The sequence below is a fragment of the Sesamum indicum genome, linkage group LG1 (assembly GCF_026168435.1).
Source record: "Sesamum indicum cultivar Baizhima isolate 11 linkage group LG1, ASM2616843v1, whole genome shotgun sequence".
Lineage (NCBI taxonomy): Eukaryota > Viridiplantae > Streptophyta > Magnoliopsida > Lamiales > Pedaliaceae > Sesamum > Sesamum indicum.
The window spans coordinates 17,046,071-17,061,313 of record NC_142657.1 but is presented as its reverse complement, the minus strand read 5'-3'; the positions used below and the strand labels follow the sequence as shown (position 1 = coordinate 17,061,313).

The 15,243-nt window shown below is 36.6% G+C and overlaps 3 protein-coding genes across 3 annotated transcripts; 2 read left to right on the top strand and 1 right to left on the bottom strand.

Moving 5' to 3' along the window:
• The first annotated feature begins 285 nt into the window (after positions 1-285).
• On the top strand, positions 286-2,033 carry LOC105165275 (mitogen-activated protein kinase kinase kinase 20). Its single transcript, XM_011084240.3, has one exon. It carries the CDS (start codon positions 593-595, stop codon positions 1,814-1,816), a length of 1,224 nt encoding a protein of 407 aa, XP_011082542.1. The 5' UTR covers positions 286-592; the 3' UTR covers positions 1,817-2,033.
• Positions 2,034-4,355: 2,322 nt separating this feature from the next.
• LOC105165268 (heat shock 70 kDa protein) lies at positions 4,356-7,173 on the top strand. The gene has a single exon (XM_011084228.3). The coding sequence runs from the start codon at positions 4,776-4,778 to the stop codon at positions 6,741-6,743; it is 1,968 nt and encodes a 655-aa protein (XP_011082530.1). The 5' UTR covers positions 4,356-4,775; the 3' UTR covers positions 6,744-7,173.
• Positions 7,174-9,130: 1,957 nt separating this feature from the next.
• On the bottom strand, positions 9,131-13,556 carry LOC105165259 (CCR4-NOT transcription complex subunit). The gene is made up of 12 exons (XM_088886293.1): positions 13,344-13,556; positions 12,727-12,828; positions 12,450-12,536; positions 11,761-11,814; positions 11,449-11,594; positions 11,171-11,321; positions 10,919-11,056; positions 10,528-10,599; positions 10,369-10,442; positions 10,105-10,246; positions 9,910-9,988; positions 9,131-9,421 (listed from the first exon to the last, which is right to left on the bottom strand). Exons 1-12 carry the CDS (start codon positions 13,506-13,508, stop codon positions 9,324-9,326), a joined length of 1,308 nt encoding a protein of 435 aa, XP_088742419.1. The 5' UTR covers positions 13,509-13,556; the 3' UTR covers positions 9,131-9,323.
• Between the last annotated feature and the right edge of the window lie 1,687 nt (positions 13,557-15,243).

Here is a 15,243-nt window from a genome sequence, read left to right as displayed (position 1 = left end):
GGTAAATAAAAGTAAAAGACTAAATTAATCTTCGACAGCAATTTAGAGATTATTTATGACATTTACCCCATGTGTGTGTATATATATATAAGATATACATAGTCATCACAAGCCTTGTAATTCTGACTTGTAAAAGCAAAAGCGAGTTGGAGGGTCTGACCAGCGTTGGAAGACATCGCCCGTACGTAAAAAAGACATGACAGTTAATCCTGTTATAATATTAACTCCTTTTCTTGTGCACCAATTGCATTATTTCCCTTCAACAAAACGCGCCTCACAAATTCTTTCTTTTACAATCCCGTCTCATATAAAGAAACCGCGAAGAAACAAACCCCTCCACTTCCACCACTTCTTTCTTGTAGTAAACCCTAAATATAATTTTTTTTTTACTGTTCAAGAAACTCTCCTACACCCGATAGGAATAATAAATAAACTCATCAAACTGGGTGACTTCTGCCCTTTGTTTTTTTTCCTTCTCGTTCTTCTACCTCAGAATTCAATTCTCACCTCAAGTTGTGATTTTGTGATTGTTGCTTGCTGCAATTCCGAGGTACTTTGTGTATGTTGTAGTCTTGTGGTTGGTTGAACAACAATGGCGAATGAATATGGAGACGGGGTGGCATGGCTTAGGGGTTCAATGATTGGAAGAGGGGGTTTTGGGTTTGTTTATTTGGCCACTCTCAAGAATCCCAGATCAAAATACAGCTATTTTCCATCTGTGATGGCTGTGAAATCCGCAGAGGTTTCTGTTTCGGGTTCGATTCAGAAAGAGAGGGAAGTTTTAAGCAATGTGAAGGGTTGTTCTGATATAATTAGGTGTTTCGGTGAGGAGACTACTATGGGTGGTAATGGCGCCATGGTGTATAATTTGTTGTTGGAGTATGGTTCTGGTGGAACCTTGGCCGATAGGATCAAGAAAGCCGGCGGTGGTGGGCTTCCGGAATTTGAGGCCAAGGTGTTTGCGAGGTGTATTCTGAGGGGTCTGAATCATATTCATGGCAAGGGCTATGTTCATTGCGATTTGAAGCCGGATAATATTTTGCTTGTGCCTGATGCTAGGAATAAGGGGTTTACTGAGTTCAGGGCGAAAATTGGCGATTTCGGGTTGGCTAAGAGGGCAAAACAGAGCAAGAAAAGGAAATTGGAGCCGTATTGGGGGGGAACTCCTATGTACTTGTCGCCTGAGGCTGTGATGGATAATGTGCAGGAGCCTCCTTGTGATATTTGGGCACTTGGCTGTGTCGTGCTTGAGATGTTAACGGGGAAGCCTCCTTGGGATAATGATCAGAAGGAGTTGGATGCTGAGGAAATTCTCAGAAAGATTGGGGAAGGGCGCGTATTGCCTAAGGTTCCGGATGGGATATCAAAGGAGGCCAAGGATTTTCTGAAACGTTGTTTTGTGAGGAAGTCCATGTACAGATTGACAGCTGAAATGCTGTTGAATCACCCATTTGTTGGAGGTTTGAACGATGATGATGTAGTCGAAGAACCAGACGGGATTGAAGATTTGAATGAGATTGAATCTATCTTGCTGGTGTCTGAGGATGATGACGATGAATGTAGTTGCGACTTATTTGACGACGAGTGGTACATCGCATCTGATGAGGATTCATTTTACTATTCGTCTGAAGATGATGAAGACAATGCCGATGATGAGGTTGTATCTACTATTTCTGAAGAAAAAGAATTAAAAGAGGAAGATATTAAAGCCGGGTTGAACCAACCAAACAAGAAAGCAAAGCAGATTTCGTCACACGCCTCATCAGAAAGTAGCCAATGTTTTCCAGTTAGTTTTACGATTCCGGCAGGAGTCTAGCATACCATTACGGCGATGATATTGGCTCAATTTTGGTACTCAGAAATAGGCCTAGTTTTTGCTTTTGTTTAGGTACAATTCACTACTATAGATACTCATTTATGTAGTAGACACAGACTGAAATTAGATTGATTCTTTTTCAGCACATTGCTGTCATTTTTCTGCTAATTTCAGGTTATCTTCAATTAACGAAAATGTTTATATATCCCTTTTCTTCTCTCACTTCTATGAGAGAGAAAGTTGAGTCTAATGTTTTGGATCTCCCATTATTCTTGAAGATACCTTGCATTTATTTATTAGCTGTTGTGGGATTCATGCTATATTTGTCTTTTGAGTAAATGCAGATTTATACCAAGACATTTTACTTAGTACTCTGTCTCATCCTAGTCATTAAGGAAAAAACGGAAAGAAAACGATCCTTATCATGCATTTTGCTTATGAGTTTATCCACCCAAAAAATTTCAAGATCTTCCAATGCGCATCTCCCTGTTTAAATCAATGTTTATGTTGGAGCTGTCGATCATCTGCTCAAGTTGGTACAAAGACTGTTCATTTGCCAAACTTCATTTTTCCTTCTCCTGCAAGGAAAGACTCTTCCCTGAGCGAGTTTGTTCTACTTCAACTTTGATTGATCAATACTGAAATTTTGTTTTCAGTAATCTTGTGTGATGTTTACCACAAACCATTCCTTGTAGAGTCTGCCTACAGTCATCTGATGTCTGTTCCACATTTCCTGAACGTTCTATTGGTATTCCATCATGTTTGTCTTCATTACATTCTAAGATGCATTTTCTTGAAATCGATAGTTTTGAGTGCAGCCAAAATGGTAGTAACATAAGAGGGATGATCAGGCAAAACAATGTTAGACGAATCAGCTTCTTGGGATCGCTACTTTTATACCATACTGTTTCCTTAAACTAACCATATGACCTTAGAATTACCATGATGTAGTATTCCAAAGCGACTTGCTGTTTTTTATGCTCGATATAAAAGTGAAATAGTAGATAACTCAAACATATGTAAAAGAAAAGATAAGGCTTGATGTGCTACACACATTTAAGTAACAGACACACATGAAATCAGATTAACTCTCTCTTTAACACATTGCTATCAGTTTCCTCTAATTTCAGACATCCTAGACTCATGAACATGTCTGTACTGACCTTTTCTTGTCTCACTTTGATGAGAGAGAAAGTTGAGTCTATTTTTTCTGTATCTCCCATTATTCTGCTACTTCTCCATAGATGAACCAGCAACATAGAGTTACTGTTTTACTAAGTGATGATCTACATACATTTGTGCTTATCAGTTTATCATATTAGAAAACTTTGCAGTTTCTTGTTTGAGCTGATCATTTTCTATGGAGTCATGTATTATGAAAAATGGCATATCATAAGCTGCTGTTAAGATATTCGCCAACTTGAAATGTCATTGAAAATAGTACTAGATGACCGTGTAATTAATGCTTGCTGATTGTGGCCGTGATAAATTATCAAAAAAACAAAGAGAAATGAAGTTGGATGTGTTATGGATTAAACTTTATAATAAAATTGAAATAACGACATAATCTCCTTTGTTTATTTGTCAATCTCCTACGTCTTGGACATATTTACTTTAAATGATTGGTTCGAATTGCCTAATTCATCCCGACCAAATCCTGTATGATCCCGTTTACTTTGTTGTATAGAATAAATAGAGATAGAATCAATCAAAATTAAACGTAAAATAGGATTAGATAATGATTAATAATCCATAATTTACCTGATTATACTAAGAGGATGATAAAAATATGTATATTACTACATATAAAATGTGGGATATAATGCACAATTTCTAAAATGCCCTTAATATGAAGATGCTAATGCACCATTTACTACATAGGATAATTGTGGGACATTCATGACTTTTTCAACCATTGGACTCATCCATCCCCTGAAGCGGGTCAAATAATCCAACATCAAGTCTGGGCCTGGGTTCTATTCCAATAGGTGGGATTGGGCTGTCTTATATGGGCCCCATGTTTAGTAGAATAATTGATTGGCTCATTGATTCAACATGACCTGGTATGGAAATAGATTTAGCTAAACCTAGATTATTTGTCCTATGTCAAGGGATAGGATACCCCAATTCCATTATATCTAAGTGATGTAAGTCAGCGTCTCATATTATTTGAAGAAGAGGAGTTTGAGTAGTGTATAGTTTTAATACATTTTCTCTTAGCGATGCGCCTTTTCAAAATAAATCTGTGATTGGTGAAAGCCTGTAGAGCTGGATTCCTTAATTTAGAAAATCAGTTTGAGCTTAATTTTCATTTGACAAAGTTTTAAATTTAGTTCGAGTTCGATTCGATTATAAAAAATAATAATAATAATAATATATATTTAAAAATATTAAACTAATCGAGTTCGATCTGCTCTAATTTATTTAAAATTTATTCGAGCTGGATTTAATTATTAAACCAAACCATGCTCAAAAACAATTATTCAAAGTGAGTCCAAATCCATTGTTGGACTTAGCAAGTGCGACTGCAAATAAAACCAAACTCATAAACTTAGGCAATGCGTGGGACATATGCGCTTTCCAGGCCCGCTTCAATGACGATTCCCCTACAGGACACGAGTTTGCGATTTTTCCCGCGTTCTCCAGAACACTCCGACCGCAATATCGATATTTCAAATGGAACATGGAAAATCCTAGTCCTCCCACATTACATCTGGATCCGTCTTTTTTCTTCTCCTCCTCACTTGCTCCACCTGTTCTCTCTCGAACCCCCTCGACCCAACCCCGCCAAACATGTATATATATATTCCCATTTCCCTCCCACTTCAAACCAGATTCAAAGCAAGCAATTAAGAGAAAATCACACACACACACACACAAGCACGCATTTGTAGCTCACAAGAAGAGTACAATTCTCTTGAATTCAAGAACTCGGGGGAATTCTTGATTGCTGCTACTGATGGCGAAGACGGAAGGCAAGGCTATCGGCATTGATCTCGGCACGACGTACAGCTGCGTCGGCGTCTGGCAGAACGACCGTGTCGAGATCATTCCTAATGACCAAGGCAACAGAACCACTCCTTCCTACGTCGCCTTCACCGACACCGAGAGGCTGATTGGCGACGCCGCCAAGAATCAGGTGGCGATGAACCCACAGAACACTGTTTTCGACGCTAAGCGTCTCATCGGCCGCCGATTCTCCGATCCGACTGTCCAGAACGACATGAAGCTCTGGCCGTTTAAAGTTATTCCAGGGCCCGGAGATAAGCCCATGATTCAGGTCCAGTACAAGGGCGAGGAGAAGCAGTTCGCTCCTGAAGAGATTTCTTCCATGGTTTTGACGAAAATGAAGGAAATTGCAGAAGCATTTCTTGGGCAGACTATCAAGAACGCGGTTATCACTGTGCCGGCTTACTTCAATGATTCTCAACGGCAGGCGACTAAGGACGCCGGAGCTATTGCTGGGCTCAATGTTATGAGAATTATAAATGAACCCACTGCTGCTGCAATCGCTTATGGTTTGGACAAGAAGACCTCCAGGAGTGGGGAAAAGAATGTGCTGATCTTTGATCTTGGTGGTGGGACATTCGATGTTTCGTTGCTGACTATCGAAGAAGGGATTTTCGAAGTGAAAGCCACCGCCGGAGACACCCATTTGGGTGGAGAAGACTTTGACAACCGTCTGGTGAATCATTTCGCGGCGGAGTTCAAGAGGAAGCACAAGAAGGACATAAGCGGCAACGCCAGGGCTCTGCGGCGGCTGAGGACTGCCTGCGAGAGGGCAAAGAGGACTTTATCATCCACAACCCAGACAACAATTGAGATCGATTCCTTGTATGAGGGGATCGATTTCTACGCAACTATTACAAGAGCAAGATTCGAGGAGCTGAACATGGATTTGTTCAGAAAATGTATGGAGCCAGTTGAGAAGTGTTTGAGGGATGCTAAGATCGACAAGAGCCAGGTCCATGATGTGGTTCTTGTCGGAGGATCAACTAGAATCCCCAAAGTGCAGCAATTGTTGCAAGATTTCTTCAACGGTAAGGAGCTCTGCAAGAGCATCAACCCCGACGAGGCCGTGGCGTACGGAGCCGCCGTCCAGGCAGCGATTCTGAGCGGCGAAGGCAATGAAAAGGTCCAAGATTTGCTGCTTCTTGATGTCACTCCTCTGAGCCTCGGCATTGAAACTGCCGGCGGTGTGATGACAGTTTTGATCCCAAGAAACACCACAATTCCGACTAAGAAAGAGCAAATCTTCTCAACTTACTCCGACAATCAACCAGGAGTACTGATTCAGGTGTATGAAGGGGAGAGGCCTCTGACTAAGGACAACAACCTTCTCGGAAAATTCGAGCTGACGGGCATCCCACCAGCACCACGGGGCGTGCCGCAAATCAATGTGTGCTTCGACATTGATGCAAACGGAATACTAAACGTGTCGGCTGAGGACAAGACGGCAGGTGTGAAGAACAAGATCACAATCACGAACGACAAAGGACGACTGAGCAAGGACGAGATCGAGAGGATGGTTCAGGAGGCTGAGCGGTACAAAGCTGAGGACGAGGCAGTTAAGAAGAAGGTGGAGGCCAAGAACGCATTGGAGAACTACGCTTACAACATGAGAAACACGATCAAGGATGAGAAGATCGCCTCAAAGCTGAGCTCATCAGACAAGGAGAAGATGGAGAAGGCAATCGACGAGGCAATTGAATGGCTGGACAAGAACCAGTTGGCTGAAGTTGATGAGCTTGAGGATAAGTTGAAGGAGTTGGAGAACTTGTGCAATCCCATTATTTCGAAGATGTATCAGGGGGCTGCTGGAGGCGAGCCGATGGGCGGCGGTGCTGACATGCCGGGAACCGGTGGTTTTGGCAACACTGGATCAGGGAATGCAGGTGCTGGACCTAAGATTGAAGAAGTTGACTGAAGTGTGCGATGATGACACTCAAGAAGAGGTGGTGGGAGATCATCAATTTACCCATATTGAAAATGAGTAAATTACTTTTATGAAAAAAATTATAGCAATTTACCCTATATATTTTCAAAATATAGAGAATTAAATTACTGTATTTTAAAAAACATAAAGAGGTAAATTGATATATAGCTTTTTATAGAAGAGTGATTTACTCATTTGCAATATCATAGGAGTTGATTGAATAAGGAGAATGTGGTGGTTGTGGTTGTTGCTCTGCTTTTTATTCTTGTAATTTGAGTGCATTTATGATTTACCAAATAATGAATTGTGGGTTGGGGGAAAATGTTGAGATCCATCATCCATGTAATACAAAACAGTTGCAGTGTTTTGTGAATGAAATAAATCTTTCTAAATATGAAAAGAGTTATTTTTGTTGTGTGGATAGCGATGTTATTGATATGCTGGACACTGACTGATTCAATTCAGTTCAGGCTCATTTTCAACACATTTTAAGTTTTTCAGCAACCATTTGGGAATTTTTGCATTACTAATAATAATAAAAAAAGAAAAACTCACCGTTAAATCTTCTTTCACCGATCAATTAAAAAAAATTAGGGCACAATAGAAGAGGATCAAACTCAAGAGAAAAAGGAAAAATCGTCACGATTCCTCCCATTTTCTCCTCTGCTACAATGATGCCAGTCTGTTAACATACCAAAATAAAGAAGATGAGAGACTTTTGCTGATGGATGAGGGTCCATTTTCATAATGTTAGCAGGGAATTTTCTAATCTGTTACAAATACTTTTGGACTACAACATTTTGGTGTTAATGTGTGCCTGAGAGTGAGAGAGAAGACGACAACAAAAAGGGTGGTTCATGGAGCGGACAAAATAGTACAAAAAAACAAGTTACAACCAAACTCCATTTCATTTCTTTATTTAATTTGCACTAGTGTGTGTCACATCAAAATTTGTGTGTAATTAATTTAAAATATTGAAATATAATTATTACATTTTTAAATTATATAATTTAGTTAAATAAACAAAAAAATATTAAAAATATAGAGATTGTGAATAGTTATTTAAAGAAAACTGGGAGAAAAAAGATAGGAAAGTGGAGAGAGAAAAAAAATATGGAAGTTGAGAGAGAAAAATGGGGGTTGAGAGAAATTTTTTTTTGCTCAAATAATTAAATAAAACAAAAAATAACAGACTAAAAAAGAAAGAAACACCAAAAAAGTGCTCTCCCTTAATAATAGAATATAGATTAGCTAAGTGTATCTCCAAGACCAAAAGAATTAATAAAATTTATAATTGAGTTTGAAGTGGCATAAAATCCATCAAAGTGTTTTGTTTCGATTGAGGGCCACAAAACATTTCCATGTTTGGGTTGAAATATTTAGCCCATTTTTAACTAATCTTTTAATGTTTTGGAACAACATTATGGTTAGAAAATACTATTTATTTTAATTTACTCGCAACTAAATAAATTATATACATACTCATAAATATATATATATATAAATATATATAAAAGAGACATAATTTGACAAGGAACAATACTTTTTGTCTCCCACTAACCAACATCAAACATACCATACTTACTTTATATTATCTCCAAAAATATATCCAAACATACACACTATCTCTAACATATACTTATTCTTTATTTTTTATCTCTATCTCCACAAAACACACCAAAATAAACTAAAAATAAAATCGAACATAGTTCATATGTTTGCTGTTTGGGTAGGAGGCTTGTTGCATTTTTCCCAGGTTTGTGGAAACACTTCGTCAACTTTTTAGTAATGAAATCTTCTTATTCTCAACCGAAACAAAAAAAAAAAACTAAAAGAACTTGTTATGTTAATAGTGAATTGTTAAACATTTTGCTGGTTTAATATGCAGGTACATTTAGCTTTTAAGAGAAAATTTGATATTACTTTTGCTAATTAATATGATTTGATATGGTTGAAAAGTACTTTTTATTGACAAAAGAGGCGGCCTTCCAAGTTCCAACAGCTATTTCATGAGAAAATTTGCCAACTTAACTGTCATACTTTTCTAAATTTGCATGCTAGGGATCAAATTGCATTTGGAATTGAAAACTGCAGGACTAAAACAATTTTATATTAAAAAGGTAAAACTTTCTATGGGAAAATAAGAATAAATCACTTTTTTTCGGCCAAAAATCATTCCTGAAATCTCTTCGGAGGGACTGATTTAATGAGTTGAGACGAATTTGAAGCTGAATCCAAAAGTCAGGGACCAAAATGAATTTTTACCCTTTTGTTTCTTTTGTATACTGTAGTTGACAGAATACAGGTTTAGCAGTGATCTTTCTCATCTTTTGCACAGAAACAGTACCTAGCTCCAATCTATCTGTATTTCAAGAAGCTATAACAATTGTCTACTCAGCTTCATAGATTCATTAGAGTTCTTCTAACCATACCGTATTTTGTACAGAATTGGAGGATACGCAAAGAACTAGTCACTATATTCACTCCTAATAACACTGTTGACAAATACGCAAATGAACAAATCCATTCAAATGTTCAGAGCGATACTAGAGGACGAGAGTTGAGAAGCATCTATTCCAAGGTTTTAAGAAGACGAAATAATCCTGCAGCTTCTCTAATCCGGGAGAACTCAATGCAGAATGCTTGCACTTCAATAAAGATGTCATGAACTGCAAAAGCACAACCCTTTTACAAATCCTTGGAGACTATGCACACAGAAAATTTCAGTCTATGATCTATTCATGAAAAGCAACCGGCATATTGGAAAGCATCCTCATTCATAAATATCAGAGTGATGGTACCGATACAAGCAGGGATCATAGGGTAGGATGTCGTTCCTAGAAGTCAATAAAATGCTTCATTTTCTGTCTACTTATTCTTTCGACCATGTCTTGTTCAGGTTTAAGAGGAAGCCACTGACATGTTTATCTTTCAATTTATATTGTCTACTTTTCAAGCATCGCATTTCTTTCATAATAATAATAAAAAACTGAAGCTTTCTTCATGTATCAGATTGACATACAAATTTTTTTAATCTAATTGTCATCCCTGCAAATATTATTTAAGGATAATGCTTTCTTTGTTTTGTCCAAGTATTGAGCATTACTCAGTTCCTATAACACGAAGAAAGCTGATCAGATTCACACAAACTGCTTACCGTTTATTATTTTATTCCGGATCAAACTTTGCAGAAAAACACAGACCAATCTCACAAGTCTGTTCTGCATATACCTATCCTGGAAAGGAGGAAGTGTAAACAAAAATCATGAGGGTTCCAAGATATGGGAAAAACTGAGGTAAGTAGTTTAATGTTAAACTAGAGAGGAAAGGGAAAAAGGAAAACAATACGAACCTTGATGCCCTGACAAGCACTTATACAGTTCGAGATGTAAGTGTGTAAGAACTCAGTAGGAAGTTCAATTGTAGTTGTTAGCCTGTTCACAACTTCCATGGAATGAAGACTCATCTCCATATTTACAAGAACTGTAAAGTATCTGGCAGTTTGGAAAAGAAATTAGCAATTAAGTCAATATTACAAAAGACATTTGAAACTCAAAAGTCAAAATTATACTGAGTTATGTCAGTCAAAAGCTAAACGTAAATGAAGAGATCTTACTCTGATATTTCAGGTGAATTCACCAACTTAATCAGAACTTCAACTGCAATCATGGGATTGTTCTCTACTAGATCCTAATGAAAATCATGGTGGATAAGAAAAAAGTAGGAACCATACTTCAATTTTTAAAGTGTACCATATACAGAAAAGTTGACATACTGGAAGCTTTTTAGGTGTCAGCCCACAGTGATATACAAGCTTCGGGTCATTCGCCAACTCCACCAACACTTGCTGAAAGAAGTAAACATGTCAACCACATTTATGCCAATAGAACAAAGTCTGATGTTTCTTACACAAACAAATCTGCTTAGGTACCGGATAAGCTAATGGAATTTACAGTTTAAACGACAAAACCTGCATTTCTTTTTAAGGTTAAGTAATATACTAATCACCAGTTCTTAATTCTCCAGAACTAAGGAATATTAAAAAATATAACTTTATATGCGAAATAGAATAATTCTTTCTGTTTATCCTGTGCATCTCAAAGTAATGGTTTACAGTTCTAATAACAAAAGGTTGCACTATCCAAAGACCCGGAAGAACATGGTACCTCTTGTTGCATCGGCACCAGTGGACCCTTCAGCGCCTTTGCAATTAAATCTCTAACTGCTGCTCCTCTACTAGTATCAGCACACATCCCATAGTCCCACAATAGCTCATGGTTAATATCGGGGTTCAGCCACAATAGCTGTTCCGAACAAGGAGAAAGTTTGTTAAAATATATATATTTCTCACACTAGGTCAATGATGATATCTACTAGTACTCAGTCAGCTCATGATTGTGGGTGCTTGCACATGTTACCTCTCCATCCATTACTGGGAGCCTTGGAGGGAACGGCCTGGTCCATTTCGGACCTAGTCCCTCCAGTGAAAGAGACGACAATAACCCAGCTAGAGTTTCATCTATATTCCCGGATCCAATTTTAGATGTAACTCCTGGTTGTGCATCAAACCTGAAATGCAACTCCCAGTACCAAGAAAAAAGAATAGCAGGTCAATAAATGAACAAGACTAGTTTGGGAAGAATGGTTGATTGAGAATTAAAGTAACATAACATGAAGTAACTAGCAAGAGTCATACTCAGGCGAATTACTATTACATCCACGGGGAACATCAGGATCAGGAACTACATTTTTCACAGAGTTGTCCTTAAACACGCATTTAAATGGTTCCTGCTGAACTTTGCCACAATATTGTTGCTGAATATGCTCACGTTGTGGAAAGGACTGGAGTTCAAAAGAGATGGAAAACAATCACTTCAAGAACATGTAACAATAGGCCACAAAAGTTTTGCAATAAATATATTTGCCAAGATAATCCACCGGAGCAACAGCTAGTTGCAAGCAATAACTATTGGCACATATTGTAAAATGCAATATGTGTACAACTTACATATGATGAAAGGTCGAAATTTTTTATGTAATCCACTGCAGATTGCTTGAGAAGCTGCATGAAAGAAAAGCTACCATCATTTGCATAAACTGAGTAAAGAAAATAAGCAGCTATAATAGAATATTTGATGCATTCTCAAATGCATGTAAGCTTCAGATTACAGTTGGTGGAAGACTTATCACAGTGCAAGATAATATTACGTTTATAGATAGTAAACACATAATGAGCATAATACTATAGTTCATCTGAGGAAATAAAGCTTCTACCACAGTACAGATTAGTATTGATCCATCAGAAATAGTAAAGATTCTTGATGGTAGAATTCTAAATTTTTCAGTGTGCTGGAATTTGGTTTTTCTTCTCATGTATGAATAAAAATAGGCCACTTATTTTAGTATATTGCTTGGGTGAATAAACCTATCAAAGAAATCTACATACTTCATAAGGCCATGGTCTCCAAGCCAGGAATAAGTCATCAGAACAATTTATGATGTTTCAAGCATTGCATGAGTTTTGCCTTGTTAGACAAGCTTAGCCAAAACATTAAAAAAGCTCCATGTATGATCCCTGTAGGAACTGTATAAATCAAAATCAGATAAAAGATCACAGATTTGCCAACCAGGCAACCAGCAAAAAAATGGTTAACATTGCAAACCCAGAAACAACAGCAGAAAAATGGAGAAGAAAACCTCTCTGCTATTCGACAAGTTGGAAGATCCTAACAATTGAAGAATAAATGCCCTTTCATACTTTTCAGCTTCATCATTATAAGCTGCCTGCAAATGTGCAAACAAACAACCCGACAAAAGCCCACAATGTGAGTAGATATCCACAAACCAAAAGCATACCTGGATACGTCCTATATAAACAGCTTCCACAATTAACAGAAAAGGAAAATGAAAAAGCTCAAGTGCTGTAAGAAATCATCTAGCAACCAAAACTGAAATATTGACACACTAAGCTTACATCTACAAGCTTAGAAATGAAAGGGTTCGAAGAAGGCTGTTGTGATGCATAGGCCTGATGAAGAATTGCAAACGAAATCAACCGCTGAATTGGAGATAAAAACTTTTCCTGCACCAAAAATAATTGAGAAATTTAGATAAAAGCCACATTGAGAAATTTCCATGCATTAGGCTCTTGAAATAAGATATACATGCTGACAATAAATGCCAATCATATGCCAAACGGAAAAGGTGAAAACACCATTAAGTTGTACAAGATTGCAGTTGAAACAGCACACACAATTTGTAAACACAGCAAGCACAAATGAAACCCCTATTAAACGGGTAAAATTTAAGTGTAAAGGTAACTACAATGACCTAAATCCACCCAATATCCACTTTGCTAATAGAGCATGCAATTTCAGTTAACTAATTATAAGTTCAAACTTGAGCAAAATGGTAGAAAAACTTTTCACATTCAAATCAGAAGTTTCAATTGCTGATCCAACTCTAGAATACTATGTTGGCGAATCCGAAACCTAACTCATGCAATCAAATAAACAGAGAGCTCAACTTAATTCCAATCTAAAAAAGCAAAAAACACAACAAACAGTTTAAACGTTAGCCAAAAGAAAAAACCCTAGCCTTTGGGTCTGCTGTGAGAAAGTCGAGGGCGGAGCAGACGAAGAACTGGACGGAGCGCGGAAATTTGGAGTTGAAATCCGCGACGATCTCCTCAATGGTCCTTTCTTCTCCGCCATTAAGCATCCTCAGCAGCTTCCCGCAGTCCTCGAACCCCAACATCTCTATTGAACTCTTGAACCGCTCTCTGAACTGCCGTTCGACTGAGAGTGCTCCAACTCTTAATTCTTCTCGACCGATCACAAATTACAATAATGGTCCTAATCTTTCCAGATTATTTCACTTTAACCCCTTAATTTTCTACTTTTTGCAAACTCAGATAATTTAAGGGCTTGAATTGAATTAATATATTTGAAATTAAATTTTATATTTCTAATAATAAATCAGAATTTGTTTGGATAGTATTTATATGCAAAGAGTTCCAAATGCTTCTACTCTAAATTTGAATAAATATGAACGGATTTCAAATTCTTCTAATATGAAGTCAAGAAATTTTATTATATTTAATCTGAATAAGATGTGTTTGACTTACAATAAATTAATCGAATAAATATGTGTCACTTGTATAAACATTAAAATGTTTATAAATTATTTATATCATTGTTTTAATTTATGAAAAATATCAGATTTATGTATTGTATATAAGTATAAATAAAGTACACATATCTATTTATATATGTATAAATATATCTTATATAAGTATAAAAATATATAAAAAAATTAAGAGAAAAGAAAATCAGGTGTTCAAAATGAATCCATTGTCCTCCCTAACCAGTAACAAATATTATTGATATTAAATATAATTTTTTAAATTATATAGAATTTACGTATAATTATACTAAATTTCATAAGAGGGTGGTGTACTATCTCTATTAATAAAATATATTAAACTATTGTTGATATTTTAAGATTTTGCATTGCTCCCCTAAGTTTGTAGAAATTGCAAGACATCCCCAAATGTCTGTCTTCCTTTTATAACAATAATAATAAAAAAGAAAAGAGAATTGTTTGTTTTAATAGTAAAATAGTAAAGAGAATTATGAGTTGGCTGATTGACTTATCAAGTTATTGATATTATCATTTGGATTATTTTATATATTAATTTAATTAATTGTGATTTTTTAACATTAATATTTGATATTAAATTTTTGTAAAATATTTTTTAAAAAATCAAGTCACGTCATCTATATAAATTAAAATTTACAAGCATAAGTTATAAAAAGAAAAGCATGGTTTTAAATACTTTTTTATTGCCTCAGATTTTCTTCACATTCAAATTATAAAAAAAAAAAAAAAAAGGTCGGGTATTCGATTTTATTGAGTTTGTGTTGGATATCAAAATATACTACTCAATATGTTAGGAAATGGATCGGGTTAAGATGGATAACAGGTGGAATATGAAGGCGATAAAAGACACACGAATTTGTTAACCCAGTTTGGATATAAATCCTACGTCTGGGGGCGATACCAAGCCAGGAGAAAACACTCAAAGAGGAGGAAAATTGAGGAGTACAACACACACACACTTGTATGCAAGTCTTCACCACACGTGAAAAACAACACTCACCCTCGTCTCAACTCTTTCTTTTCTCTCTACTCTATTCTACTTTGCTCTATAAAACAATGCTAATAAGAGTAGTATATATAGCCATGACTTATCCTTTTTCCAACTCAACTTGGGATTTCTAAGTTGAATGAGGTTATCCTTCTCCAACTCAACTTTGAATCGGGTTATCCTTCTCCAACTCAACTTGGGAATTCTAAGTTGAATCAGGTTATCCTTTTCTTCTTCAAATCAATCTTCACAACTTAACAATCTCCCACTTGAAGATTGATTAGCTTTTCTCCACTTCTTTCTTGGTACCGCCGGGTTTGTCCACTCTAGTCATCAAGGCCA

What these genes read in the sequence shown, in the direction of transcription:
- LOC105165275 (XM_011084240.3), top strand. Translation starts at nt 593, where the DNA reads ATGGCGAATGAATATGGAGACGGGGTGGCATGGCTTAGGGGTTCAATG.
- LOC105165268 (XM_011084228.3), top strand. Translation starts at nt 4,776, where the DNA reads ATGGCGAAGACGGAAGGCAAGGCTATCGGCATTGATCTCGGCACGACG.
- LOC105165259 (XM_088886293.1), bottom strand. Translation starts at nt 13,508, where the DNA reads ATGTTGGGGTTCGAGGACTGCGGGAAGCTGCTGAGGATGCTTAATGGC. An exon ending in ACTTGTCGAATAGCAGAGAG is followed by an intron (nt 11,815 to 12,449) that starts GTTTTCTTCTCC and finishes TCTTTCATGCAG; the next exon opens with CTTCTCAAGCAATCTGCAGT. An exon ending in CCGGAATAAAATAATAAACG is followed by an intron (nt 9,422 to 9,909) that starts GTAAGCAGTTTG and finishes GTGCTTTTGCAG; the next exon opens with TTCATGACATCTTTATTGAA.